General features: G+C 33.0%; 4 protein-coding genes across 11 annotated transcripts; 2 read left to right on the top strand and 2 right to left on the bottom strand.

The window, feature by feature from the left end:
* Positions 1 to 235: 235 nt before the first annotated feature.
* LOC132697126 (facilitated trehalose transporter Tret1-like) lies at positions 236 to 1,561 on the bottom strand. The gene has a single exon (XM_060662418.1). The coding sequence runs from the start codon at positions 1,559 to 1,561 to the stop codon at positions 236 to 238; it is 1,326 nt and encodes a 441-aa protein (XP_060518401.1).
* Positions 1,562 to 2,278: 717 nt separating this feature from the next.
* LOC132696085 (sodium-coupled monocarboxylate transporter 1-like) lies at positions 2,279 to 23,233 on the bottom strand. Of its 8 annotated transcripts, XM_060660680.1 has the most exons (16): positions 22,330 to 22,560; positions 20,216 to 20,351; positions 19,422 to 19,631; positions 16,708 to 16,867; positions 15,237 to 15,302; positions 15,129 to 15,180; positions 15,010 to 15,077; positions 14,216 to 14,370; positions 14,023 to 14,163; positions 13,474 to 13,692; positions 12,912 to 13,116; positions 12,203 to 12,451; positions 10,786 to 10,884; positions 10,585 to 10,724; positions 10,388 to 10,527; positions 2,279 to 2,431 (listed from the first exon to the last, which is right to left on the bottom strand). In XM_060660680.1, exons 2-14 carry the CDS (start codon positions 20,299 to 20,301, stop codon positions 10,644 to 10,646), a joined length of 1,791 nt encoding a protein of 596 aa, XP_060516663.1. In that variant the 5' UTR covers positions 20,302 to 20,351; positions 22,330 to 22,560; the 3' UTR covers positions 2,279 to 2,431; positions 10,388 to 10,527; positions 10,585 to 10,643. The 8 variants fall into 8 exon arrangements, with proteins under 8 accessions (XP_060516663.1, XP_060516656.1, XP_060516660.1 ...); XM_060660673.1 differs by having other exon boundaries at positions 2,281 to 2,431; positions 10,585 to 10,884; positions 22,330 to 22,558; XM_060660674.1 differs by having other exon boundaries at positions 2,283 to 2,431; positions 10,585 to 10,884; positions 12,933 to 13,116; positions 22,330 to 22,556.
* On the top strand, positions 22,960 to 26,601 carry LOC132696088 (E3 ubiquitin-protein ligase PPP1R11). The gene is made up of 3 exons (XM_060660684.1): positions 22,960 to 23,200; positions 25,535 to 25,649; positions 26,305 to 26,601. Exons 1-3 carry the CDS (start codon positions 23,123 to 23,125, stop codon positions 26,481 to 26,483), a joined length of 372 nt encoding a protein of 123 aa, XP_060516667.1. The 5' UTR covers positions 22,960 to 23,122; the 3' UTR covers positions 26,484 to 26,601.
* LOC132696087 (succinate--hydroxymethylglutarate CoA-transferase) lies at positions 23,207 to 25,125 on the top strand. Its single transcript, XM_060660683.1, has 2 exons — positions 23,207 to 23,884; positions 24,335 to 25,125. Exons 1-2 carry the CDS (start codon positions 23,287 to 23,289, stop codon positions 25,009 to 25,011), a joined length of 1,275 nt encoding a protein of 424 aa, XP_060516666.1. The 5' UTR covers positions 23,207 to 23,286; the 3' UTR covers positions 25,012 to 25,125.
* Positions 26,602 to 26,612: the final 11 nt, after the last annotated feature.

Raw genomic sequence — 26,612 nt, 5'->3', positions numbered from 1 at the left:
TGGGTACGCATTTTAAAAACTGGAAAAACAAATTTAATCAATTTACAGATAAAATATTTTTATAATTTTTAGGAATTTCGGAGGGTAATACATGGTAATACAACTGACGATAATGCCAATATCTTTAAAATACTAACTAGCTTTTATTATAAAAATAAAAAATCAGGAACTATTTGAATTCAATAACTACATAAACGAGTCACGAGGGCAAAATAATAATTTGCACAATATTTTTTCACGTAGTCACTTTTTTCTTTTCAGTACCGTCATCGTTCCCTCTAAAATGTCTCTGGATATCCTCAAGAGTTTTTCCTTTTGTTTCCGGTACGAAGAAATAAATTAAAACAGCACCAAGCACGCAGCTCCCGGTGAAGGCGTAAAACGGTACATAAATTCCAAACGCGTCCGTCATAATTTGGAAAAATTTTGACACTACCGTCGCTATTATCGAAAAATAAATATCGGCCAAACAGAGAGCGAAAGCTTTAACATTCGCGGAAAATATCTCACCCAGTATCACCACCGGAATAGTCTGGAGACCTAGAGAAAATGTCACTACAAAGCCGATCAAGGCCACGATCGGAATGAATGTCAAACCGCTAACATCGATTTGGGTTTTTAAATAGAAATACGTTCCCTGGACTATCAAAGCGGCCGCGCTGCCTAGAATGGAAACCAACAGCAGCGGACGTCGTCCGGTTTTATCCACTATGCTAGAGCAGAAACAGGAGAGGCTCAGTTGCACGGAAAAGTATATTATCGATGCTAAATCTGAGGAAAGATTGCTCCCCGCTTCTATAAATATTTGTTGCGTATAAAATGTCATTGCTGCCGTCCCGCTCAGCTGTTGCGCTCCTCTTAGTATCAGCATTATATATACCGCCTTTCTATTCACCTTGTTAGTGAACAGGTCTAAGAATTTTCCACTGTTTTCAGTCTGTTGTTTAACAGCCAAACTGATTCTGGTAAACTCTTCCTCGACGTCGTTAGTCCCACGCAGCCTTTGGAGATTTTTCTTGGCTAACTGAAGATTATTTCTCATTACGAAGTAATACGGTGATTCCGGCATCAGCAGAAAAATTAATATAGCGAGCAACGGGATGGCGCTTGAGACCAAAGCGGCATTTCTTATACTTAAATAGGATCCCACGATGTTTATGAGCAGGAACCCCAACGCGTGGGCAACACTGATCCCGGAACCAAGCAATCCTCTTATTTTCGGGCTTGATATCTCCCCGATATACATCGGAGCTGCGGTGCAAATGAAGCCGTCAGCGGCTCCTGCCATAAATCTAGCTATATGGATAACTGCGACGGATTGAGCGTAGGCCACCATGATCCACGCTGCGAAATATGGGATCGAGCCTAATATAAAAGTTTTCTTTCTTCCCAGGAAGTCCACTACTACCGCCACGATTGGCCCTCCAAGGAATGATCCTAATAATGGCATTACCGCCATCCATGATCCTTGTTCGTTTGAAACAAAAATCGTCGAAGTGTTGGATTGCAGTTTTGGAAGAGACGGCGAGGTCCAGCTGTAATGCATGCCGCTGGCTATCATGCTTAAGTAACCTAGAATAAATAAAGAACTTAACGAATTGTAAATAACTCAATTTGATCGAAAGTTTAGACTACGGTCATGGATGAAAAAAATGGATCCAAGCACTAATAACTAGGGGAAAATATTCCACTCAATCGTTTTTATTTTCCAACTGTTTGTATGTTGCTTCCGTGTAAAAACATAGAAGAACTTCAAATCGAAAGCTTGTTAAATTTAGAACATCCCTACTTCACAAGCTCATCTTAAGGCAGAGCATAGTTCACAATGGGACTTTATGTAACTCAAGATTGCTAAAGTCCTATAGTTGTTTAATTTAATTCTATTAGTAAGACAATAATGTTATTTATTTATTTCCCATCTATTTTGATAATTAAAAAAAATCTCTTCAAGATCGAAATGCCACTGCAAGCTTCATTTATGAATAATAGATTCACTAATTGTAATTGATGCAAAAACAACATTACATCCTTGTCCCAAAATTAAATATTGGATATCTTTCTTAATGCGTCACGCCGCAATTCTGTAATTAAAGTATTCAAGGAAAATTAACTTACATGCTATGGCTGCCAAATATTGAATAGTGAGGTTTCCTTTTATTGCAACCGCAACCATTTTCACTCATTTGGTTCCCGCCAAGACTAAAAGAAGTTCGCTTATTAAATGTTAACAAATTTCGCAAACAATATATACATATGTATGAATGAAAGAATGATTAGATATCACTGCCGTAATCCTTCAAGTGCCAGCGGCGTGCTTCAAACAGTCAGTGTGTATGTGTTTGCCGCATTTTTTATGTGTTCTTGAGGGAAACTCCATTATCATTCAATATCAAAGAATGCCGTATTTAAGATTCGGACTCTCATGAAGTTCCTGCAAAAGAAAGCTTTGAATTCACATTTTAAAGTACTCGAGACTACTCCTAAGCATGGAATTTGAGGTCCGAAGAGCTGCGCTAGGATTGAAGGAACTGGGAAACTAGGGATAGAAACCGGGGATAGAGCGAAACCGGCAAGCCTCAGGCGAGAATCAAGGTAAATTTTCTCTGAAGACGGACAGGATTGATACAATGTGCTTGCGGGGACCATACGGGGATCCCTACAAAGACTCTCTAGAAAGGCCTGTCGGGTTAGCACTTCGTGCATCTTAATCTCAATTATTAAATAGCGCAGGTTCTTTCTGCATCGGGCGCGAGGAATTGTGGAATTAATTTTTACTGCAACACTTTTTACGAAACTTTTACAGACCGATACCTTCAATATCACCATCCCGCCCATAAATAATCGGTTATCAACTCTCTTGTTTACAGAGGCGTAAAACTATCTCAGCCCGAGTCACTGAACCCAGAACTAAAACACCTTGCCTCTGCTCTCCTGTCTAATAATTTCCAAATTAAAGATATATATAGGCGTTCCATCAAAAAATATACTTCACCACAACTTTCCAATGGCAATGAAGCCGAAAGCAATCCTACACTGTGGTCGTTCCTTACATTCAAAATATTGCTGACCACATATCAAAAGTTCTAAAGAAATATAACGTCAAAACCAGATTTAAACTTGTCCAAAAATCTCTCAACATCTTCGATTTGTCAAAATTCCATTTGAGATGCCAGGAGTTTACAGCATTCCATACATATGCGGCAAAGAATACATGGGAGAGACCGGACGAAAAATATCAACTAGGCTCAAGGAACACGAAAGAGCCTTACGACTAAGACAAATAAATGCATCAGCAGTTGCCGAATACAATCACGAAACCGGACATAAAATTTTATTCGATAAAACTAAAATTCTTGCATGTAATCAATTTTTCTACCAACGAAAAATTCGAGAGTCTGTAGAAATCTATAAACAACCTAACAATATTAAGCGGGACTGAGGTCTTTATCTGTCACCAATATGGGAATCAGTCATCCGAGACGCCATTTACGCCCCTCATTTAGCTCCGCCACCGTCAAACAATATATAAGCAGGTACAGAGTAAAATGCGACTCAGTTTCAGTCAAGCTCTGGAGAAGCCAACAGGATGATTGGCGAAGTTCGACTCGCAAAAACCGACGCATGAGAAATCCAGAAGTTTTGTAAAAACTATAATGGTGGAATGGTTTATACCTCAGAACCAACGACGACTGATAGGAATCCTGAATTTTAATTTTATGCAGATTCTGCTAAACAAATCTTTGTAATTTTATTAATTAACCAAGACAACATATTTCTCAAAAATCATTTCAGCTTTATTAGATTTCTTATCAAATAGCAATGACAGCATAATTGTCACATTTGTATTGGGTCAGTTCTTTTATCGCAGTTTTGGGAACCTAGACTAAATGTTCACTTTTTCGGGTAGTTTTTTGTGATGAAATTAATTAAAATTATATAGCACATTATCTTACAGAAAATTTATTTTCTAAAAATACAAGAAGACATTTTTTTACCTTTTAGCTACAGCAAAGAAAAGAATTTCAAATGCCAACTTTATAGAGTTGACAAAAGTCTGTTTCAGCGTTATTTGTAAAAATGAGTTCTCCCTAGACATCGTAAATAATAAAATATACTTGCAATAATATCCCAAACCATAAGCAATGTCTTAGTTTTATTTGAAGACTTCAGGTCGTTTCCACTCATCAGTAGGAAAACAAAACTAAATCCATATAAATATATGTGGGGGGGCCTCGTCGCATAATTACTGATTCAATATTTATTTCAGTTAAATATACAACATTTGACATCTCCTGCTACGTCACCGCCATTGTTCGAATTTTTGGAATCAGATTTTCCTGTTATTCTAAATCCTAATGTGTTACGTAAAGAAACCAAACCATCCAACTGCACCCGTATACTCATCCATTCTATATTGTTGTTTGAAAAGTGTTTATTGTGTGAAAAATCTAAGACTATAAATTGGATTGAAATATCTACGGCAAAGCCTTAATATTTTTGTCGGACATGTAAGAAATTTAACGACCAAGTGCCTCTGCACTTAAACACACAACAAACGCCTCGAATTAAAAACAAAGCTTAATTAAACCGATTTAAGTATTAGGAAAGTAAAGGTATATTTATAAATTCCCAACATCAAAATAATTATGATAGCGTCTCATAGTTTTGGATTTAGCGATTGGCGGTCATAAGATTAATTTCAAAGCAAACATCGAATCTTATAAAGATTTCCTTAATAAATATTTTTTGATTTTTCTTGCCAAAATATGATCTGTTGAGTAGACAGGCAGGGTGATCTACAATAGCGTGTTCCTTTCAAAGTTCCATAAGACTGAGAATTGCGAAGTAATAAAACTTTCAGATTTGAGAACTAGATATGCAACATATTTTAGAATTAATTCAGAAAATGCAGTTCAGCGGAAATTGTCTCGTTATTTTGTTTATATTATATTTTATTAAAATTTTAATTTGTAAAGGTTTCTTTTCTTTCAGTTCAGCCATTTGACATTTATTTAAAGTTCTTCCCAAAAAGTTGCAGATAAGTACAGAATGACGAGTTTACATATTTTTAAGCTTACCAATAAAATTTTGATTGAAAATATAAAAAACCGCAAAAATTAAAAAATTTCAAATAGAATTCCCAAATTTTTTGGATATGTCTTTTTCCTCATAAAAAAATATGTAAAAATACCTAATAATTTCACTATTGTCTAGTCCTAATGATTTTTTAAATATTCTTGAAAATAGCAGTCACTAGTAATAACGACTCCCATCCATCCAAATAGGTCGTGAAGAGAAGTTTATCTCCCTTCTTGTTTCTTCTTCCTTCTTGGGTCATATCCCTGGATAAATTTTATTTAGAAAAGTTTATATGTAGTTATATGTGTGGTTTTGAAAATTCTGATAAAACAATGAGTTTAATAATACAAGACAATATAACCATAACATCATAATGTTTATAACGAAATAGTCTACCTATAGGAACAAGCAACAGTAACTTTAAGTTTAATATCTTCCTTAATTCATAAAACGGACTGAATTGGAAAAAGGATTGTAGTAACTTTTTGTAAAATTTTGTAAAATAAAACATTTCAGTTTAGTTATTGGAAATATGCTAAACTATACTCGTGACTAAAGTGACGTTTATGAAACCTGTAGCCCCCCATAATATACTATTATTAAGTTACGAATATCTTTAAAACATCTAAGAAAGTGTTGGATGAAATTTAGTTTGTATTTCTGAATCTTATAAAGTACATAGATCGAAATTTTTTACTGGATGATGGGTGGGATTATTTTGAACCTATAACGTACTGTTTTTTCTCGCAATATTTGTACTAAAATAAGAATTATTATTTGTAAAGGTGCTAATATTCTTTACATTTTCTAGAAGATATTTTTTAGAAATTGAAGTATGGCACTTTACAAACAAACAAACAAAACTAGTTCAGGGAATTTAAAATTATTTAAAAATGTTTGCTGTTTTGAATGAACAAATAATATAAAAAAATTGTCAATGCGGACAAAATGTAAAATAATTGTAAACTTAATTTGCTTCATTTCGAACATGACATCTATCACCTTTATGTATTCGAATATGTATTTGAATTTGAATCAAAACAAACCTAAAAAAGGCGGGTCCATATTTACAAAATCGAAAACGAAACGTCGTAGGTACAATCACTCAGATACCGTTTTGTATAGCGTAAAAAATAATAAAACTCCTATTAATTCTTTTAACTAACAATTTTTTTCTAATCTAAAGTCCAGTAATAATATCGAGAACGGCTGTTATCTCTAAAAAATGATACTTTGCATAAGGGCTATATGGTGACATAGATTCAAATCATCCCCGCTAATCGACAAGTGAAAACTTTCTCACGATGAACCAAGCATAGATAGAAAATTAATCACTGAATTTAATTCAAGAGGTGGTTAAAATTAATGAAATTATTATTGTAAGCGTAATTTTGTCTATCGTTACCGCCTAATTACATAAATTTATAATTAAGAGCCAAACATAAACCTCTTCTTCAGTGAAAAAAAAAACAGTTTTACATCAAATGAACACATATAGCTTTTTTTATTTTTAAGCAAACAAACCGAAAACAAATGTTATTATAATGTTTTCTTTGAGATCCACCCTGGACGTACGTATTGTAATACAGTGTATTTACGCCGGCTCTCAGCTTATTTACACCGCCGAATAAATAAAATTAATGTGTCTCCCGCTTCCTCGAGAGGACTTTCTTTTGGCGACAAACGTCACAACGAAAGCAATCCCTTATTAAGCTCATCAGTAAATAATGATTTTCGTTTACCCGACGCAAACGTGAAATTTATTGAAAGGGATCCCTTTTACGTACTATTGAGACCGCTATGCGAACTAAAGATGTATTACAAACAGGATTACAAAACGAAACGGTATTGGAATCGGAGACGTGTAAGTTCGACGGGAATGCGGCAGGTGGCTTTAAGCTTCTTCTCCGGACATTATTCTCGGGACGGATGTTGCTAGAAAACTGAGAATTTTATATCTTATATTATATATAAATACGACTTCCGCCAATCCCAAATGTAATGCAGGTGAATTTTCGTTTTCCTTAACAAAACCGACGCAACTGAAAGTAAACCGGATATTTCACAGTATTATCTGAAGAACAGATCAACAGATTTACTTCAATTTACATATGCTGACGTAAGCGTTACAAAATATTTTGTGCTGAACATCGTTTTTTTGTTTCAGTTTAGTCAAGAAATAATAAAACAAGTCATGGAAAATAAATAAGGAGTTCTGAAGTAAATCAAAATTTCAGAGTCAAGACAGATTTTATAAAAATAACTCAGCATTTCAATGTCAATGTCAATGTCAAGTCAACCTTAATGTAGTGGGGGGTCATTTTTTTTTAATAACGCAGCCCTAACAAGAATATGAAAAACTTATGCCTACATCAAATTTTCAATTCTCTCTTACCAGATCTTTGTTTTAAGTGAATGCGTCTGAAACATGATGCAATTCGAGGAGGGCCTCCTCTGTTGCAAATAGGAAATTGGCAATTCGTAGAAAATTTTCAAGCAGCAAGACACGAACCGCGACAAACACTAAAAAACTGCCCGTACACTCACGAAAAATGTTTTAAAAATTTTAACTAAAACGCATAACGTATGCGTATACACATTGTTAGGTGCTATCGACAATAATTTTGAAGTAACTCATAATTATTTTTTTAAATACGTATGCAATTTAATAGTATATACATATATACCAAAGATAATTAAGCTTTCAATTTATTATTCCGTTATATTTTAAGCATAGAATTTAGGTGCTTAGGTGCTGTCTATAATTTCATTTTTTAAGGAGATAATAAAATTTTGTGTCTGTACTTATTTTTGGAAAAGGCAAAATAGTTAATAAAAAAAAAACATAAAATCAATAATTGGCCCTAGCCAACTTACCACCGCAGACTACTCTAGAAACATGGCAGTTTGAGTTTGATACTGGCTTTGGATTTAGTCACACAATTCCACGAAGACTACAATGAAAATTCCACTAATTAACTCGTTACCTAATTTTAGCCACTTTAATTATGTATGATACAATCAGTGCAAAAATCATGTATAAAATTTATATTACTTCGTAATAAAAAATTTAAATTAAATGTGCTACATTTCACACCACAGTCAAAAAAAAACGGAAGAGATGATTTTTATGCAGATATGATTTGACTAGAAAATATACTCACCTAAAAACATCTCAAAAATAATCGATGCAAATCGATGGCGAATGCCACTGGTAAAAATAAAAGATAGTATTATGCACCTAAAAATTCTTCGTATTGCAAATTTCACAAATGTAGAAATATGTTTTTCTATTCCCTTCCGTAAAATACCTAATTATACACGTGAGCTTCTTGCCCCTTCGGACATTTCCGGGATATTACCGCACGGGTTTGGGAGCAATCGGATGTTTTCGGAGATATTGCGGCACGGCTTGAATTTTGACGTTTGTCAAATTCTGACTGAATATATTCGTGATGTTTTATAAAAATGGACTCAGAAACTAACGGTTGTAGAAAAAGTATAGTATGCAACAAGTTAAGATTTTCAAACGACGGGATTCGTTTTTCAAAACACTTTTTATTGTTTTACAAACAGGGCTACGAACTTTAAATAAAGTTTTTTTTACCAATTCCTGTTTTAATGATAGTTGGATAATGACATTTTTTCATAATAAAATTTATCTGCAATTTAAGGTCCAAGAATCGAGTGAAAACAGCCTGTATCAATTAAAAGTTTAATTGCACGTTCTTTGGATATACGGTAAACTGTTGTTAATTTCGGTATACATTTCTCATGTCATCTCGTTGAGTCGCATTGGTTCGTTATTGTAAAATCTTAAGAGATTTGATTTTCGATTTCAGGGTGTTCGTCAAAATTTTGAGTGTTATTCAAATATTCAATTTGACTTGCAAATTCAATATTTTCAGTATATTCCTCTTGGTAAATATTTTCATTTTCAAATACCGCAGGTGTTTTATCTGTTTGTACCTCGTTATTTTCTTCGATTTGGTATAATTCTTGAAGAATGAAATTTCTAGGACCAGCTTAATTTGATTATTTTGACGTGGTATTATATAGTTTGTTCTCCTTGACATAGGTTCGGGTTTAATGTTAGGTACCTATTGGTTTAAATACGTTTTTAGGTGGGCCAAAAACTTGCAGGAACATTTCCTGAAACTTCGCGTGATTGAGGCATATTAATTTTACCTCTGGGAAAATTATTAGTTTTAGTTTAAAATTTTGGTCATGGCTAATTCTCTACAGCTTGAAGTTTTAAGTCTTATAATACTTTGTAACTGTCCTAGTAATCCTCTAATAAACGTCTTTAAACAAATTTGATCATACTTACGTAAATGAATTACTTTACTTGCATTGTCCATGGTATCGACAGGAAATGCATTGATTTTTTGAGCAAGGATACTTCTTAAAATTTATAATCTTTTCCCAAAATGTAAAGGATGTTCATTTTTAAAGGGAGTGGCCATAAATAAATCTTATTCTAAACATTCCAAGTTTCGTCTATAGCCAAAACAATTTAACAAAGCTGCTTTAATATTATTCCACGTTGCTAACTCTATTCTACATCCTACTAGACTTTGTGCGCGATCAACAAATTTCATTCTTATAGTCCTTAATAAATATTGTTTTAAAATTTCTTCATTTCCGTGGCCATAAATTGCATAAACGAAATCTCCAGCTGATAGAAAATCATTTAAAGTGTTGGGATCACCATTATAAGACAGAATAGTGTCTATAAACATTTTTAACGAAGTGTAATTTACACCTGCATTTGAAGATTGATTAGAATCCATTTTTGAATTGATTTAACTATTTTCTACCTTGTTTTCCACTAAGTTTAACAAAGTAAAGAACGCACCTAAATTGTCGACGTCTTTATCTTCATTTTAATTTTAATTGATTTTGTAATTTCTTAAAATTAAACGTGAAACTAAGAATCCTAATATTATTATCAATATCAAGTTGTTTTCTTAAAAAGAGATATTCTCTGTATTAGGTAGTACGTATAACGCCCTCCACCCACAATTTAAAACTGTAGAAACTATAGCGCTCGGAAAACAAGTTAACAACTCCCGTCGAAGGAAAATAAATAAATAACAAGCAAGTTCGCATTATTTTTCATGATCTGAATAAAATTTTAATTAATTAATTGCTTTTTTGGTTAGTGGCTTATGTATCTAATTACGAAAAAATATTATACAATACTTTGCTGAATAAGTAATATTAAATTTCAGATTTGTGCAGGGTGAGACCATCTTATAGAAAATATGGGGTTAGTTTGGAATTTGTTACGAAGAAATGCACTGACCAGAATAGCTACTACACATCTTTATTCCTTCTTGTTTCAAAACATAATAAATCCCAGGTTCAAAAGGCATGCGAGATCGAAGCAGATCTATTACTGGGCGTGCTGAAACAAACGCCTCCCGGATGTCATGTAACAAAGTCCTGCAAAATATTAAACAAATGACGCTAAGGCAAAATGTTCCAAAAAGATCACCCTACTGGAAAGCTACTTGCTTCTACGACGGCCACAGAATACTCTGGCATCATTTGTTCGCTTTCTATAGATTGTTTTTCACGAATTTTACGAATTGCGGTACCAGCGAGTCTATGGGAATCGGCTGGGAGCATCCACTGACAAACTGGTGATATAACATCAGGATCCAGGCTAGAAATGTTTGTTTTCCCTGTTAAAAAACTCACCGAAATGCCGACAAATAAAACCGTAGAAACGCCTATTGGTGTTATCCAGAGGTACGACAGTCGGAAAAGTGAAAAGATATTCGACTCGTCTGGGTATTCCTGCATAAAATGAGAAAGGGTCAATACGATTATGATAATTAATGCGTTCCTAAAGTTATTAGGCAATCATTTTTATTTCCGAATGAAGTGTTCGTTTCACCTGTTTTAATTTACCTAACAAAAATTTTAATTTTCATTGGAGCATTGAAAAAAACTAAATTTACCTAAATTTTTTAAATTATTTATTACTTTGACAGCATTTCAGTTGTTATTTCGTAACAAGTAAATAAATAAATAAAGTTCCACAGATAGAGAAAAAGCAGGAAAATATCGTTAAAAAAGTTGTTCACAATCAAAGTGTATTTTTGAATCTTAACTATCTATGATAAAAAGATAAATAAAAGAATATTGTCTTGGGTTTTCTAAATATTCTAACTGCGTTTCAAGTTTCAGTTCACTGAAATTTACGATTGTGTGGCATTTGCTAGGTCAGTTCGGGTGATCTTGCAAGCCAATACACAAATATTACTGGTTCTTGTGTTTGTAATTTCTATACTGTTGAAGGAATAACAACATTTTTTCATAAAATGAAAATGTGTTTATAGGCGAATAATCTTACAGCATTCATCATTTTGCAGCATTCTAAACTACTAATTTTAATACTCACTAATTATCATTAGCCTTCCTGCTTGCAAAAAAAAGGTTATTATTATTTCATAAAAATTTCAAAATTTTAAAATATGTTGCGCATTCGCCATTTTGTCGAGAACACTCGTCAACGATATTAAAACATTAAACACGGGTTGGGAGCGATCGGAGATTTTTAGATTTAGGGATTTTGACGTTTGTCAGGTCTGATGTATCTGTGCCTTTTTTGCAAAAATGTACCCAAAAACTAATTATGTAGGGAAAGTATAGTAAGTAACAAGTTTATACTCTTCTTCAGACAGTTGCTCCGATCGTGCCTAAGCAAAGTCATTACTGACGTGTGTGTCATTAGATGAAATTTGATGTACCCTTGAAAATTAGTTATAAAAAAATTGGAATCTTCATTTTAAAAAATAGTCGATCACGTCATATACCAAAGGACAAGTTGTATAAAATTTTCTTACATCAATATCTGCGCAATTTGAAATACTAATCGACGTATTCGAGCATCTGTGTGGAAAGACATTTTTTTGATTTACTGAATTTATTCCAACCGCATTATTTGAACCAGGCATTTGAGCTTTAGGGTAAATCTTGTTGTTTAAGATTCTTTTACATCTTAACCTTAACTCACTCAAGTGAGGAGTCGTATTCATTGTTCAAAGATTTTTTTATGATATTTTTGTAGCTAAGGGATTATTAGAAATCTAGGAATAAATGGGTAACTTACTATAATTGTTGCGTTGGTTCCAATGCCATATTTGTCGTAACAACCATCGACAGACACCGGCAACTTGTGGGGCACTACCAGCTTTGCCGCTGCGACCGATTGTGTTCCGAACGATACCAAACCGGCCATTAAAGCTCCAGCTATGGCCCCGCAAACTGCGCCGTATGAATTCGCCCATGGTACCAACATTCCCAGCGTAAAAACACCGAAAGTGGTACCTGCTGCTATCGCAGACAACGACGTAGCCATCTAAATATTAATTTATTGACAAATATTATCGAATAATATAACATTGTACTTGAAAAAAAGTGAAAAAATAAGTATTCATCATTCGCCGCCATTTAATTACCTATTATATATAGGGTGGCCCATCGATAACGCGTAAGGCATGGCATAACATACCCGTAAAAAAACAGGTAGTTAAAGAACTAAATAAAGATGACGACTAAACGAATGATTAATAACGGCACTGTGTTTTTAGTGTCTTTTAAAATGGTTTAGTAAATCACCATAATTGTCATTACCGAACTGATACCATTTCAGTTTTTTCTTTTTTAGTTTTTGTACCTAGAATAAGTCAAGTTTTCGACATAATACATTTGAGCATTACTTTCTGTGTAAATTAACGATAACTCATTATAATCACAAAGTATATCTATGAGACACGACATTTTAAGTTAAACCTGAAAGTGACTACTGGCGAATTTACCCTGCAAAGAATGACACCTACTGCTAGCACTCCTCCCATATGCTCGACAACGTAGAGAAACCCGACAGCGACGATTCCAAGTCCCAACACGACGGTTTTCACTATTATCATGGAAGTTTTCTCGGTCAAGTCTTTTCGCAGGCATCCTTTAACGAAATCCTCCAAGACAACTTGAGCTGTCGAATTTAATACCACCGACAATGAGCTAAAATATTATACGAAGGTATAAAAAAAAGAGTTTGGTTTCATTAAATATTTAGTAACAAAGCCGTTTCAATTTACTATTTGAAAATATTTAATTCAATTATTTCGTCAATGCATAAATTGTAAAATTTCTACTACGCCATTCACAAAAAAATCTGAAAATATTTTTTTTTGTACACTGCTAGTAGCTTAAAATGAATACGTTAATTTTACCACTTACACTTTACCTTACTTCTACTAAATACTAAGAAAACGGGTTTAACTTGGTAGTAGTTACAGCAAACGTAACTTTTTCAAAATCAATTCCCTAGTTTTAGATCACTGATTCGATGAGAAAGCGCAAAATGCCAGCACCAACCTTAATCCGGCGCCAAAAACACCTGCAATGAAGAGACCGGGGACACCTCTCAAATGCCCAGCGGTTTCCATAACAAACAAAGGAAGAAGTTGATCGTCCGATTTGATTCTTCCAGCAGAATGTGGATCGCATGACGAGTAGACCGCGTATACTAAGATTCCGGAATAACAACAAATAGAAACGAACAAAGAGACTCCTACAGTAAAGAGAGCTACCGATCTGAAACAAAATAAATGACTTCTAGGCCTCCCAACAGAACATATTCCAGTGAAAAATTAAATTTTAGGATTTGAAAAATTATAAATTAAAAGTGAATTTAATCTAAGTATTATTTTCAAACGATTTCGGATTATGACTAACCATATGTAATTGTTCAAAATGTTAAACAATTTTCTTACATTTCTGTCGACATGTTGTTTGTCCTAGTGGTAGGCCAATTATTTAAAAATCACATAATTCTAATCAGATATCCAGAAAAATCAGTTTAAAGGAACGGCAGGGAATAGTAGTTTAGTTAAAAAATAGTCATAATTTAAAACGTTCGCTTACATTTTTGATTGTTTGACGTTGGGTAAGGACACATATCGTTGAACCATGGTTTGATTTACGGAATTAAAAGAAGTCCAAAACGTGAACCCTCCCACCAGCACACTGAAAAAAGTGTACCTTTCATACATACTAGGGGTGAAGCTAAAAGAACAAATATTAGAAAAGAAACGTTTGGCAACTAGAGACAGTATACTTGAAGAATTCAATTCGTTTTCCTTTATTATTAATATTGATAATAGCGCTAGCTCCACCAATGGAATAGCTTCCTAGAATAACGACAACCAAAACTGAAATGAACATCGCCATGACTTGCCACGTATCGGACCATACTACTGCTTTTAAGCCGCCCTAAAATAATTATAGGATTACGGGTTGATTCAAACACGACTGCGGATTTTTTTTTATTATTTGCATTATAATTTAATTTTAAGAATGTATTTGTTATTCAGAGGTAACGGGGGAAAGATTGGTACAAGAGTGTGGGCGAATGAAGTAGCACTTTTACCACCAACATTATTAATAATAGTATATATCGCAACAAGTTTAATAAACGACACTTATTTAGTGATCGATTTGTTTAACTAGGAACGGAACTTGTATTTAAAGAAGTTTATGACCGTGTTGTATACTATATTTCCTCTACACGGTGTTCACCGAAAACATGGTTAACTCGTTTAATGAAACCAGCGAATTAAAGTGACACTTTGCGTATTAATAATTGTGAAATAAGTTAGCAAAAGGTTGTTAATCTTTCCCACAATCTTAAAATTCAATTACAACCTAAATAATTGAAAAATTCGGCAGACGATTATCAACCAGCAGCTAATGATATACGTGTTATCAAAAATCAAGGACTATAAATCTGGCCAATTTAACTCGTCTAGTTAAATTGCCAATATTCGAACCTTATGCGAGAAGACACATTATCTTATCTTATCGCTGAAGAACCTTCGAATGTCAATTTGTTTATTCACACGTTCAACTTACCAAAAGTGTGTAAAATATGCATATAACGGTGACTATCGTACCAATTAAATGAATATCTGCTCCGGTCACTAAAAACTAGAACTCTATCAAACATCGATTTAAATATTAATTTCCCATACCTTGATTAAAAGCCAACGAAGGAACATAAATAATTATTGGTAAGAACATCACCTAAAATTAAAAAAATAATATTCCATCAATTTATTGACGAAATTAAAAAAACTTACCTCATCTAGAACAAAAAATACTGATGCTACAGTACGAACATATCTGTTGAATCGCAGTTCCAGGTACTAAAAATCAAATCATAAGCATTTGGAAATCGAGATTATAAACGTTACATAGTCCCTTATGAATCTCGGGAGTAAAGCGGCACTTTTCATATCGATATTATTACCAATGTGAACACTTTACAATACTTTGTTATTAGTGTCTACGTTATAAACATAGGGAGTGAAAAGTTACTTTTTATACCAATGTCATAAAATTGAAGAGGTCTGTGTTATTTGATCCAAATTAGGAATGGGAAAAGTTAAATATTATTAAATTGTTATCAATACAAATTAACAGTACTGCTTAAATCTTTACATACGAGGTGTGTTCAAAAAGAAAGACGCCCCTCCCCCCCGCCAGATATAATACACTTGTGCCAACGTTTTTTTCAATCCTCGAAGCACTTCTGGTAAGCACTTTCTGGAAGAGCCTTGAGTTCTTCCAGCGATTTTTTCATCTCCTCATTCGTTCCAAACCTCCTTCCTTTTATGGGTTTCTTTAGTTTTGGGAACATGAAAAAGTCGTAGGTGCATTATCGTGAAGCAAAATCCATGAACTGTTTTCCCACAATTCCGAACGTTTTCTTAGTATTGCTTTTCGCGAACGATACTCTTTATTGACCGTACGACCTTGTGGTAAGAACTCTCGATATACTACGCCATGATAATCAAAGAAAACAGTAAGTAAAACCTTCACATTTGAACGAACTTGACGTGCCTTTTTCGCTCCTGCGACGGTCCTTTTGTCCAAACTTGAGCAGTTTCAAATTTTGCTACTACATGTTTCATGCCCAAAACGTCAAAAAAAATTGTATGGCACAACCCGATAGAGATGCAGTACCACTTATAAACATTTTGTTTGCTCAAAGTAGATCCACCAAATGCCGTTGTCAATATTTTAAGTGTTTTGCAGCACTGTATCCCTTTTTTTATACAAAATTTTATGCAAATCCTTTGGTCCCTTTTTTTTTTGACCGCAGAAAAACACCGAGCACACAAAACACGTCCAACACTTCTGTCTCAAAAAAAAAAACCTGCAAACTGGCTGAGCCTGTGAACATATGTTACAAACATGTGTACCAACATAACAAAAAAAAATCGAATATCGAATGTACGTAGCCCGCACAATTACAAAAGTCAACTTACTTTTTAAACACACCTCGTATTTTTACTTAACTGTCAAAACTGATGAGACATTAATTCAATTCTAACTGAAGATAGCAATGAACTACTTTTTTGTCACGAAGCTCTGTATTTTTAGCAGCACTTTCGCAAAAACTTCAGGTGTACGCTTAGAGCTAAATATCTCCGCTAGAGGCAACAATAAGAAAATAATTGTACGGAAAGATGTTTTAAATTCCTTGTTAAATAAATTGCCATTCTTGGATAACATTTGCAAATATTCTTTAAAACTCTGTTTGTATACCTCGTAGGACGAGTTAACTTGGAGTTTGCAAAACACGGGCACATAAACAAAAGCCACCGCCAATCCGCTGAGCCATATCGACACCACAATCAACCAATACTGGGTGCCAAAATTGTAAATTTCGGCGGGGCTTCCCAGAATCGTCACCCCTGAAACGTAACTAAAAATACACATTCATTTAACCCTGGTAGATTTTTACAGATTTAGTGAGTTATTCTAAAATGCAGCATATAAAAACAGATCAAAAATGAAGTTTTGCCCTTTAATTTAACTATATCTCTTCTGAGTCCTTAAGGCAGGATAAGGCCAGGGTGCATCGCATCGTACTTTTAAGCATAGTTTTAGAGACGTAGGTTTGACTCGTCTCTTTCATAATGCAATTTCATTCTTTCGCTACGCCACTGCTCTTGGGCGAAGTTCAGTTGTCGAATATGCAAATCAATATGGCTCTTGTCCGGAAATATTGTTTATTTAATGATAATTTACGTTTTAATTTAAATTTACCAAGTAAAGAAGCTCTTTGTTTCACACATTCGGCATAAATATTTATAACCATTTATTACTGTTATTTTAATTTATAATATAGTCTGTCTCAAAGTATATCGCCTTAAATAAAATATTATGTGTATTTAAGTATAATAAAATCACATTAGTACTATTAGAAGTTACAATGACTCCAAATATACCGGGTGTTTCATGGTTTGATTAGTTCCATAAGCGGTGATGTTCTATGGATCTAAAATATTTTTAACACTGCGATATTGATGCTTCATCAGAAAAGCGCCAAAATTTTAAAGGGGACACCGTGTATATTATTGCATTTTCTCATCCGCTAATACTTGCTGATTATTTTTGAACAAAATATTCTTATAACCTATTTTTAGTGGTTTTCGAGATATTAATTATTATCTTTATTTTTCATACAATGATGTAGATTAGGGTACATTATTCTTTAATATGGTAAAAAAAAAATATAAAAAATAAAATTGGTAAAAAGTGCTTTTTAAAATGTAACACCCTGCATGTTATCACATATTCTAAAAGCAAATTAAATTCCCTTTTAGGAATAGTTTGGTTTCTCAAAATAAAAACAAATTTCTCGGAAAACTGGATTACTTTGGCATAATTCATCTTTTAAGTGGCCGTGAAATCCGTCTTGTGTTAAATAATTCATTTTCCGTTAAATACGTCATTGTTGATTGTAGTTAAAATTTTGTCGATAAAATCGGTTCAAATGGAAAGAAACCGGCATTCTAATGCTGTTTTAATGAATTTATTTTTCTACTCCCTTCTCTAAAATACCCAATTATGTTATTTTATCACGTCAGTTTCGTTTCTCACAGATCCGAGACACTTCGGACATTTCCGGGTTTGGGAGCCATCTAATCTAACCAAAACCTTTATTACTATTCATTTGAATTAACACATTTTGGTAAAGATGCACATCCCTTAATGAATAAATGAATAAATCTTGAACCGAAAATGAATTACTTAATATTTAACATAACCTAAAAGGTGAATTATGCCAAAGTGATCCAGTTCATAGAGAAACTTTCATTTCATAAACCAAACGACTTAAGTAGCATGATATATCATTCTCTTAGAATATGTGATAAAATACAGGGTGTTTTAAAAAATGCACTTTTCACTATTTTTGTATCTAGTAGTCACATCATTAGTTTTGACCAACTCTGTATAATGTAGAATTAATTTCGATATTAATAAATTCTGTTCGAAACCTTCCTAAGCTATGTCCAAAATTTTAACTATATACTGGCTCCAGTGCTATGTTTTGGTCGGAAAAATAAAGAAAATAGTTATTTTATCGAAAACCGCTAAAGATAGGTATAGCAATGTATTACCCAAAACAATGAAAGTATTAGCGGATCGGAAAATGCAATAATATACACAGTGTCTCCATTAAAATTAATGTTGATGCTACTTTTTCGAAGACGCGGCAACGTCGCAGCGTTAAAAATTTTAGATCAATAGAAGAGCATCGCCCCTAATGGAACTAATCAAATTTTCAGTACAATTCGTCCCGTTCGCCATAAAAGGTACCATCAACCGCGAAACACTCTATGCACAAATTATCAATAATTACCTCAATAATTACGTTTTTATCTTACAGTTTTTAATGAAATAAACTCATCCTTTGGACAACGTATTGTGTGTTTCGAACCAAGGTTCATCTAAGTAAATTATAAATGTTTCCTGGCTGCATATAAATCTATTTTAGGTTATTTAAATCAAACTTTACAAAAAAATCTATAGAGAGTGGTACGACTAATAATTATATTCAATCTTTTAGGTTCCTTTACAATTTAGCCAAAGTAGGAAAAATCTGATTTTTTTATGTTTAACTTTTTTTTCTTTTATTCAATAATTCACCCTTAACAATATCCTTTATTAAGGATATTTAATGAATAACTATGTATTAAAAATTCAGACACATTTTTCTCAATGTGTTTTGCATCTAATGACTAGCCATTTCGACGGGACATAACTAAAAATTAGTGACATACTCGTAAGAAGAAACGCGTGGTAAAACGCCTTATTTAATATTGCCACCGATATCAGCCGACACGTGGTCGACATATGCCTTGCCCTTGTCTTATGCGTTACCTATGAATAAGTTATTGATTTTTAGGTTTTCCTAGTAACAATCGGTATGAAGATCGTAATTAATTTTTGGGTATCTCAATTTCCATTACCTAGCTATCAGTGACAGTGAAACAGGTATCGCCTTGAGGTTCTTATTGCCGGTCAGATACTCCCTAAGAGTTTGGCCTTCTTCATTTTTGCAGTATTTACTCCCGCAGCCGTAGTAGAGACCGGTGAGCGCCGACAGGATGAGCATAGCCGCGAACACTGCGTAATCGACTACGCTGAAGTAGTAGACGTCCATCTTATCGTGAATAAATCTGAAATTGAAGCTAATTCTGATGTTATTTGAAATCTGTTTTATTTTTTTTAAAATGCATATTTTCGAAAAACACCCTATAACTCTAAAACGTTAACAGATATTCATGTGTGGTCTATACCATTATGGTTTTTATGAAAATTGAGCCCCATCAGAGATCGTTGTTAGATTTCTTCTTTAGAAAGGGGCCTTACAAATTTGTTTGTTATTTGTTTAGTTTAAGACATTGCACAAAGAACTGAATATTGAATGTCTGTAAAATTTTCATGGCAACATTCGGATTTGATAAATAGGTAATTTGTAAAAATTACGCATAAATTTTAGTAGGTAGATACGTTTATAGTAACACGAGCAATGAACCTTTTTCTAAAGGTTGCAGACATTTGGATGTTTACTTTACGACCTTTTCAAGGCTTTTGCTTCAAACGGAATTTACAAATACTGAGTGACACACTATGCAAATTGACAAAAAACAGAAAACAGTATTTGGGAACAGTAAATTTCTCGAGAGATCGTAAGATGTTGACTTTTTTTGTAAGCAGTAGAAGCTGAATGAAAAAGCGTGATGATGAGATTCATACTTACCGGGAGCTATCCTTGTAAATGTTCAGCAAGCATAAATACGACCATTTTATGTTTAACTCAACAGCGATACGTCGCTTAATATACATGCACCTCACGATAATTTATAAAGGTTACTGTCATAAAAAATTTGTTAACGCTAAAATAAAAATCGATGTATATATATATATATATATATATATATATATATATATATATATATATATATATATATATATATATATATATATATATATATATATATATATATATATATATATATATATATATATATATATATATATATATATATATATATATATATATATATATATATATATATATATATATATATATATATATATATATATATATATATATATATATATATATATATATATATATATATATATATATATATATATATATATATATATATATATGTATATATATATATATACATCGTGTGTATATTTTCTTCAAATTTTCTTGGGTGTTCGATCTCTCGAAAACAAATAACGTAATTTCTTTAAATATCTATTAATGTTTCTTTTTAATATTCTTATTTTGTATGTGACATAACAATTGATGACATTTGACGTTGCATTAATATATTACATATTTAAAATAAACATAATTTGTCAGCAAACATTTTATGTGGATTGGAATGGCATGCATCATCCCCTAGGCCAAAAAAAATGAAGGAAATATACACAAGACGGTTCAAGAAACTACATCCATGAAAAATTCACATATATACAATCATGGGTGAAAATATGCAATTCTACCATCAAATTTTGACTGACTACGATGTAGACAACAAATTATAAAACTTTACTCAAGATTTTAATTATTAATCACAGATAGGGTAAAAAATATCAATAGGTTAAAAGAAGAAATCTCAAATATTTTAAATGCATTAAAAAATATCGTACTAAAAAAAAATATTGACAACTTTGTAAGGCAGCAAAAACAGAAATGCGAGAAAATAAATTGGATTCTTTACTTAAAAAAAAAACAAAAATAAAATACAAACAATTAAAACTGCAGAATGGATTTTCGGACACAGTGAATGTCAAAACTATTTCTCATTAACGTGTAATAAAATTTTGCAAAACAGATACACAACTAGCGTACACCTTTTGTTGTGCGTGGTTAACTGGGTGAAAAGTCATATAGTTGTCCCTACTGAATTGAATAATGTAATAGTAATGAAGCTGCCTATTTGTTTAAATTTACCTATTGTTATCCGTTGATAAACACCAATCCCAAACATAGCAAAGGAGTGCACGTGAGATACTTTTACAAATAGAAATAAATTAGATCAATTGATACTTATTTAATTGGTATAAGTTCTACTTTAATAAGGGTAGTGAAATTTAAACGCTGCGAGCATATCGAGCCCCTACGAGTTGTATTGTACCAAATATCAGTTTTAATGACCCAAGTTTAGGGAAAAGGATTAAAATAATTATAAATAATTTCGAGAAATTGATGTAATTTCTGAACAGTAAATAAACATATAAATAAAAGTATTACAAAAGTTACACTACTTTAGGCTACGAGCAAGGATATAGCCAGAACAAAATTTTCGTCATATACATGAAATTATTTTATAATACCTACTTACAACTCTTTTTAATCAATTAATTTATTGTTGAAGATAGTATTTTCTTTTTTCTTTTCTTAACGGCACCTTTTAAACATAATTAGAAAATTAGAATTACAGAATTATTTGTTTGTCTCTATCCGATCGACTTAGAAAAAAAGGGTAGGAGTGACGGATTTTAAAATAAAAAAAAATGGAATAATCTTTATAATGCGATGGGGCAAAAGTGATTTACAATTTTACAGAATCATACATTTGTAAACCTTTATACGTACAGTATATATTAATCGCAATATGCCATTTTAAGAATAGTTTACTTGAACTTGCACGATCTTATAACGCCAAATGAAAATCATAAATCGTTCAATCAACTCCTCTCATATTAAACTTGCAACTAATTATCCTTCTGTTTTGTTTGTAAAACATATGATACAAAAATTGGGGTACATAATAAATAACGCAGATGTTTCAGAAATTGATGATAATTGTGAATGATTGATTAATAATTAAAATCGAAGTAAGTACCTACTTGAAGTGAAATTCGATCTAAAATTGGCGACAGCACCAAATGTATGAAACTGTGTGCGTATACATTATAACACTAAACGATTTAACATTGAACCAAGAACTTTAAATACATCGCAACTGCTTTGAGATCTTAATTTATTATTGAACTGCGATATCTTGAAGCCAAAATTTTAAAACTATTTGTGGATTTTCATCTTACATTAGACCTAAGAGAATAAGAGGCCTTGAGGCACTAATAGAAAAGTGAAGCATACGTATACAGGGTATGAAAACGCAAACTAGAACTAGCAAAAATTTGAAAATTGCTCCAAATTTACACTAGCTCTAAGTATGGCGCCCTAGGTTGCTACAGCAGCATGTCAACGCTTTTATATTTTTTAATGCGCCCATTATTTAATTAACTTTGTGGCACGGTTTTTTCATTTTTCAGAAATTTATGTTGTTATATTTGCTACTAATTTTTTGAAAACTTTTGCCCAACACTAATGGTTAGTCCAGTAATGGATTATTAGGATGTTAATATTGCAACATAATAACCTTTACATCTCAGCCACATAATTTCTAAAAAAAAAAGAGCATCTGCAACCAGTTATACAATAAATTTTTAGAGCTAAGGATGGACCAATTCAATTTCAACGGTGGTTCATAAAAACAACTGTCATTTCTACACCTGATTTTACGGGAAGAGGGATTAGACGGTTTTATCTTATCCAAGTAAAAAACGTAAATGGATGGTCACCAAATAAATACAGTTGTACAGCGTGTACTTACCAGATAAGAGAACAATCAGCGAAATGTCGGATTCGGTGCCATCTCCACAAAATCCGGAACCTTCATCATCAACCGTGACCCTGGTGGAAACTGATGAACAGGTACATAAATCCTATGTATATATTTTAGAATAGAATTGACGTGTTGGAAGTTGCGCAGCCACTTGTGTTGTAATTCGGCAACAAAAATGCTGTGTCATAACTTAAAGAGTTTATTAGCCCTAAAATTCGTCAAACGTCATGTAAACGTGCGAAAATCGCACTTTGCCGCTCCTTTGAATGGAGTGCGAGTTATCGATCTCACGCGAATTGTCGCCGGTCCATATTGTTCTATGATACTAGGCGATTTAGGCGCGGAAGTTATCAAAATTGAGAGACCTGGGGCGGGCGACGAAGCCAGATTATGGGGGCCCCCTTTCATAGGCGATACCAAAGAATCCTGCTACTTTATTACATTTAACCGAAATAAGAAAAGTGTTTGTCTCAACTTGAAATCTCCGGAAGGTCAAAATATCATTTGCGAATTAGCAAAAACATCAGATGTGTTGATTGAGAACTATGTTCCTGGAAAACTTGATGAACTGAATTTGGGTTACAACCGTTTGAAATTTGTTGCACCTCAATTGATTTATTGTTCCATTACGGGCTTTGGTCCCGAAGGGCCTTACAGCAACAGACCTGGTTATGATGTGATTGCTTCTTCCATGGGGGGCCTGCTTCATATCACTGGTCCAAAAAATGGTGAACCTTGTAAAGTTGGTGTTGCTGTTACTGATTTGGCAACTGGTAAGTGAATCAATTGTTTAATAAGTAAAGCGAAGTACTAATTAATTATTAATCATAATATCTTTATAACCTTGATTCCTGAATTTTGATGTTGCATAGAGTCTTAAATTGTTAAGACCAATATTTTTTTTAAAAGTAAATGTTCGAGACTACTTTAAATTAATTTAATTTAATATTTATTTTCTGCCATATATTAACATATTAGCAACACTTGGTAATACTGAATTTGTTTAAAACTTAAAGGAAGTTTAGAGTAGAAATAATAGAGAAAGAATACACAAGTGAACAGAAATGAAAAATAGTAATAATCCTTTTTTTGTGAAATGGAATGCTAATTTACAGCTGCAACTTTCACGAAAAACTCCTGAACCTTTTTTAAACTTATTTTAAACAAGTTGCTAGGCTTTCCATTGCAAGTAATTTAATAATAATTTATATATGCTTTATTAGGACTGTATGCGCACGGAGCAATAATGGCTGCCCTTATTAAACGATTGAGAACAGGTAAAGGAGAAAAAATTGACTGTAACCTATTCTCAACGCAAATCGCTAGCCTCATAAACATTGGGTCAAATTATTTAAACGCTGGAAAAGAAGCCACAAGATGGGGTACAGCACATGAAAGTATAGTTCCCTATGAAGCATTTCCTACCAAAGACGGGCATCTAACAATTGGAACTGGGTCTGATAAACAATTTCAAGAACTCTGTCAGAGGCTAGGGAATGAATTTTTAGCGAAAAGTCCCAAGTTCTCTACCAACAAATTAAGAGTTGAAAATAGAAATGAGCTAATTGAAATCTTAAGAGGCATATTAATGACCAAAACAAATAAGGAATGGTTGAAGATGTTTGAAAATAGCTCTTTCCCCTGCGGTCCAGTGAATAATCTTGCCGGTGTTTTTGATGACCCCCACGTTAAGTATATCGGCATCGTACAAACCTTGGACCACCCCATTGCTGGAAAAGTTAAAGTTGTGGGTCCACCCGTCAAGTATAGTGGCGGTGGCAACGAAATTCGCACAGCCCCGCCGACTTTGGGCCAACATACCGACGAAGTGCTAAAAGATTTATTGGGTTATGACGATGGGCGAATTAAACAATTGAGAAGTCAAAAAATTGTTAGCTGATTCAAGGAAATGAAGATTTAGTAATTGTTTTTGTTTTCATTCCATTTTGGATTTCTTCAAAATTGTTATTTTACTATTTTTGTGATGTTGAATCAATAAAATCTATTTGAATTGCTTGTAGTTTTTTCTTTTGGTCATTGTCTGTGAGAAGCATGTGTTTTTTATGCAAATGTGACGCTCCTATTTGTGAAATGAAAAATTTGGTAAGGTTTTGCCTGCTTCTGAAGAAACAATAAGAATCTTCAAAAGAAAACTAGAACAAACTTCATATTTGAATTTTCATTTCTATGCTATCTAGTGACAGCTATATTACAAATTTAGTAATTTCTAGAAATTTTTTCCGAAACCTTAGTTGGTCATCATGAGATTGCTGAAACGTTAGCAAATTCAACTCAACAACAACCGACGCGGGAGGAATCCAGAAGTTTTGTAAATAGAGATTGCAGAACTCCGACATGATTTCAATTTTATTTCGACAATGTAGTCAATGAAAAATTCAGAGTGGAACTAATTTCTTTTGCAGGATCACACGGTTCCTAGGGTAACTGTGAAACTGAAAAAGCCAAAAACAGATAGAAAAGTTAACTGGACAACAGACACTGTAGATAATGAAAATTTAAACAAGAAGAAATCAAAATGTAAGTTATAGGTGTTCTTAAGGAAAGTTAATCGCATAGCTTATGGCCGTGATAAGAGATTTATTTATCAATGTAATGCTACAATCAGTTGATAGATTTCAATGAATCTAACAGAATTATTTAAAAATAAGATATCTATATCTGGAAAATCGAGAGTATTCATAAAGGGGGTAACTTTAAGTTTGATAAACGCCATTATAATTTGGCATGAGTGGAGCTAGTGATGAATAAATGAGTAACTGAAGTTTATCAATGTATTGCATGTGTACTTTTTCTACATTTAGTTTTTGGGCACACATAGCCATTCATGACTAAACTACCGAAAACATTCGACTGCTCTCACACGTGTAACTCAAGTACTGGAAATGTCCGAAATGACTCCCGACCCTGCCTAACGAAATTAATATCCTAAAGTGACACTTTCCTCACGTTTGATTCGTCTGTTATTAGAGTAGAAAAAAAAAATACAAATGTTATACTTACAAATACAAAAAGTCATTACTGCATTCATGGATTTTAACGATTTTTCTTAGACAAAGAAAGTCCATGACAACACAGAATTCTATTTTTTTTAATTTATGAGAACACTGTCTAACATGTGAATAGTAGATTTCATATCTTTAGCAACCGATTATAATTTTATGTTACATTGCAGGCTGTTGCGTTTACAACAAACCAAAAAAATTTGCTGAAAGTTCGGATTCAGATAGTTCCGAGGATGAATGCGATCACTGCAAGGGTCACGTAGAAAAAAGGAAAAAAGGAGTTGACAACAGTGTTGCTCACGGTGACGTTCTCGACTCAGCTGTTCCAGTCGCATCTGAACAGATTTAAATCAATGATTTGTATATATATCTTTAAGGTGTAATTTTATATTTTACTTATTTATTAATAAATGTCCTGAAACCTGTATATGAAAAGGAAACGGAAAGGATAAATTAAAAGTCTTTTATAGGAACAAAA

This window comes from Cylas formicarius, unplaced genomic scaffold, assembly GCF_029955315.1.
Source record: "Cylas formicarius isolate icCylForm1 unplaced genomic scaffold, icCylForm1.1 PGA_scaffold_1__22_contigs__length_36826433, whole genome shotgun sequence".
In the NCBI taxonomy this organism is placed as follows: domain Eukaryota; kingdom Metazoa; phylum Arthropoda; class Insecta; order Coleoptera; family Brentidae; genus Cylas; species Cylas formicarius.
The sequence above is the reverse complement of the archived record's forward strand: the minus strand, read 5'-3'. Positions and strand labels throughout refer to the sequence as shown.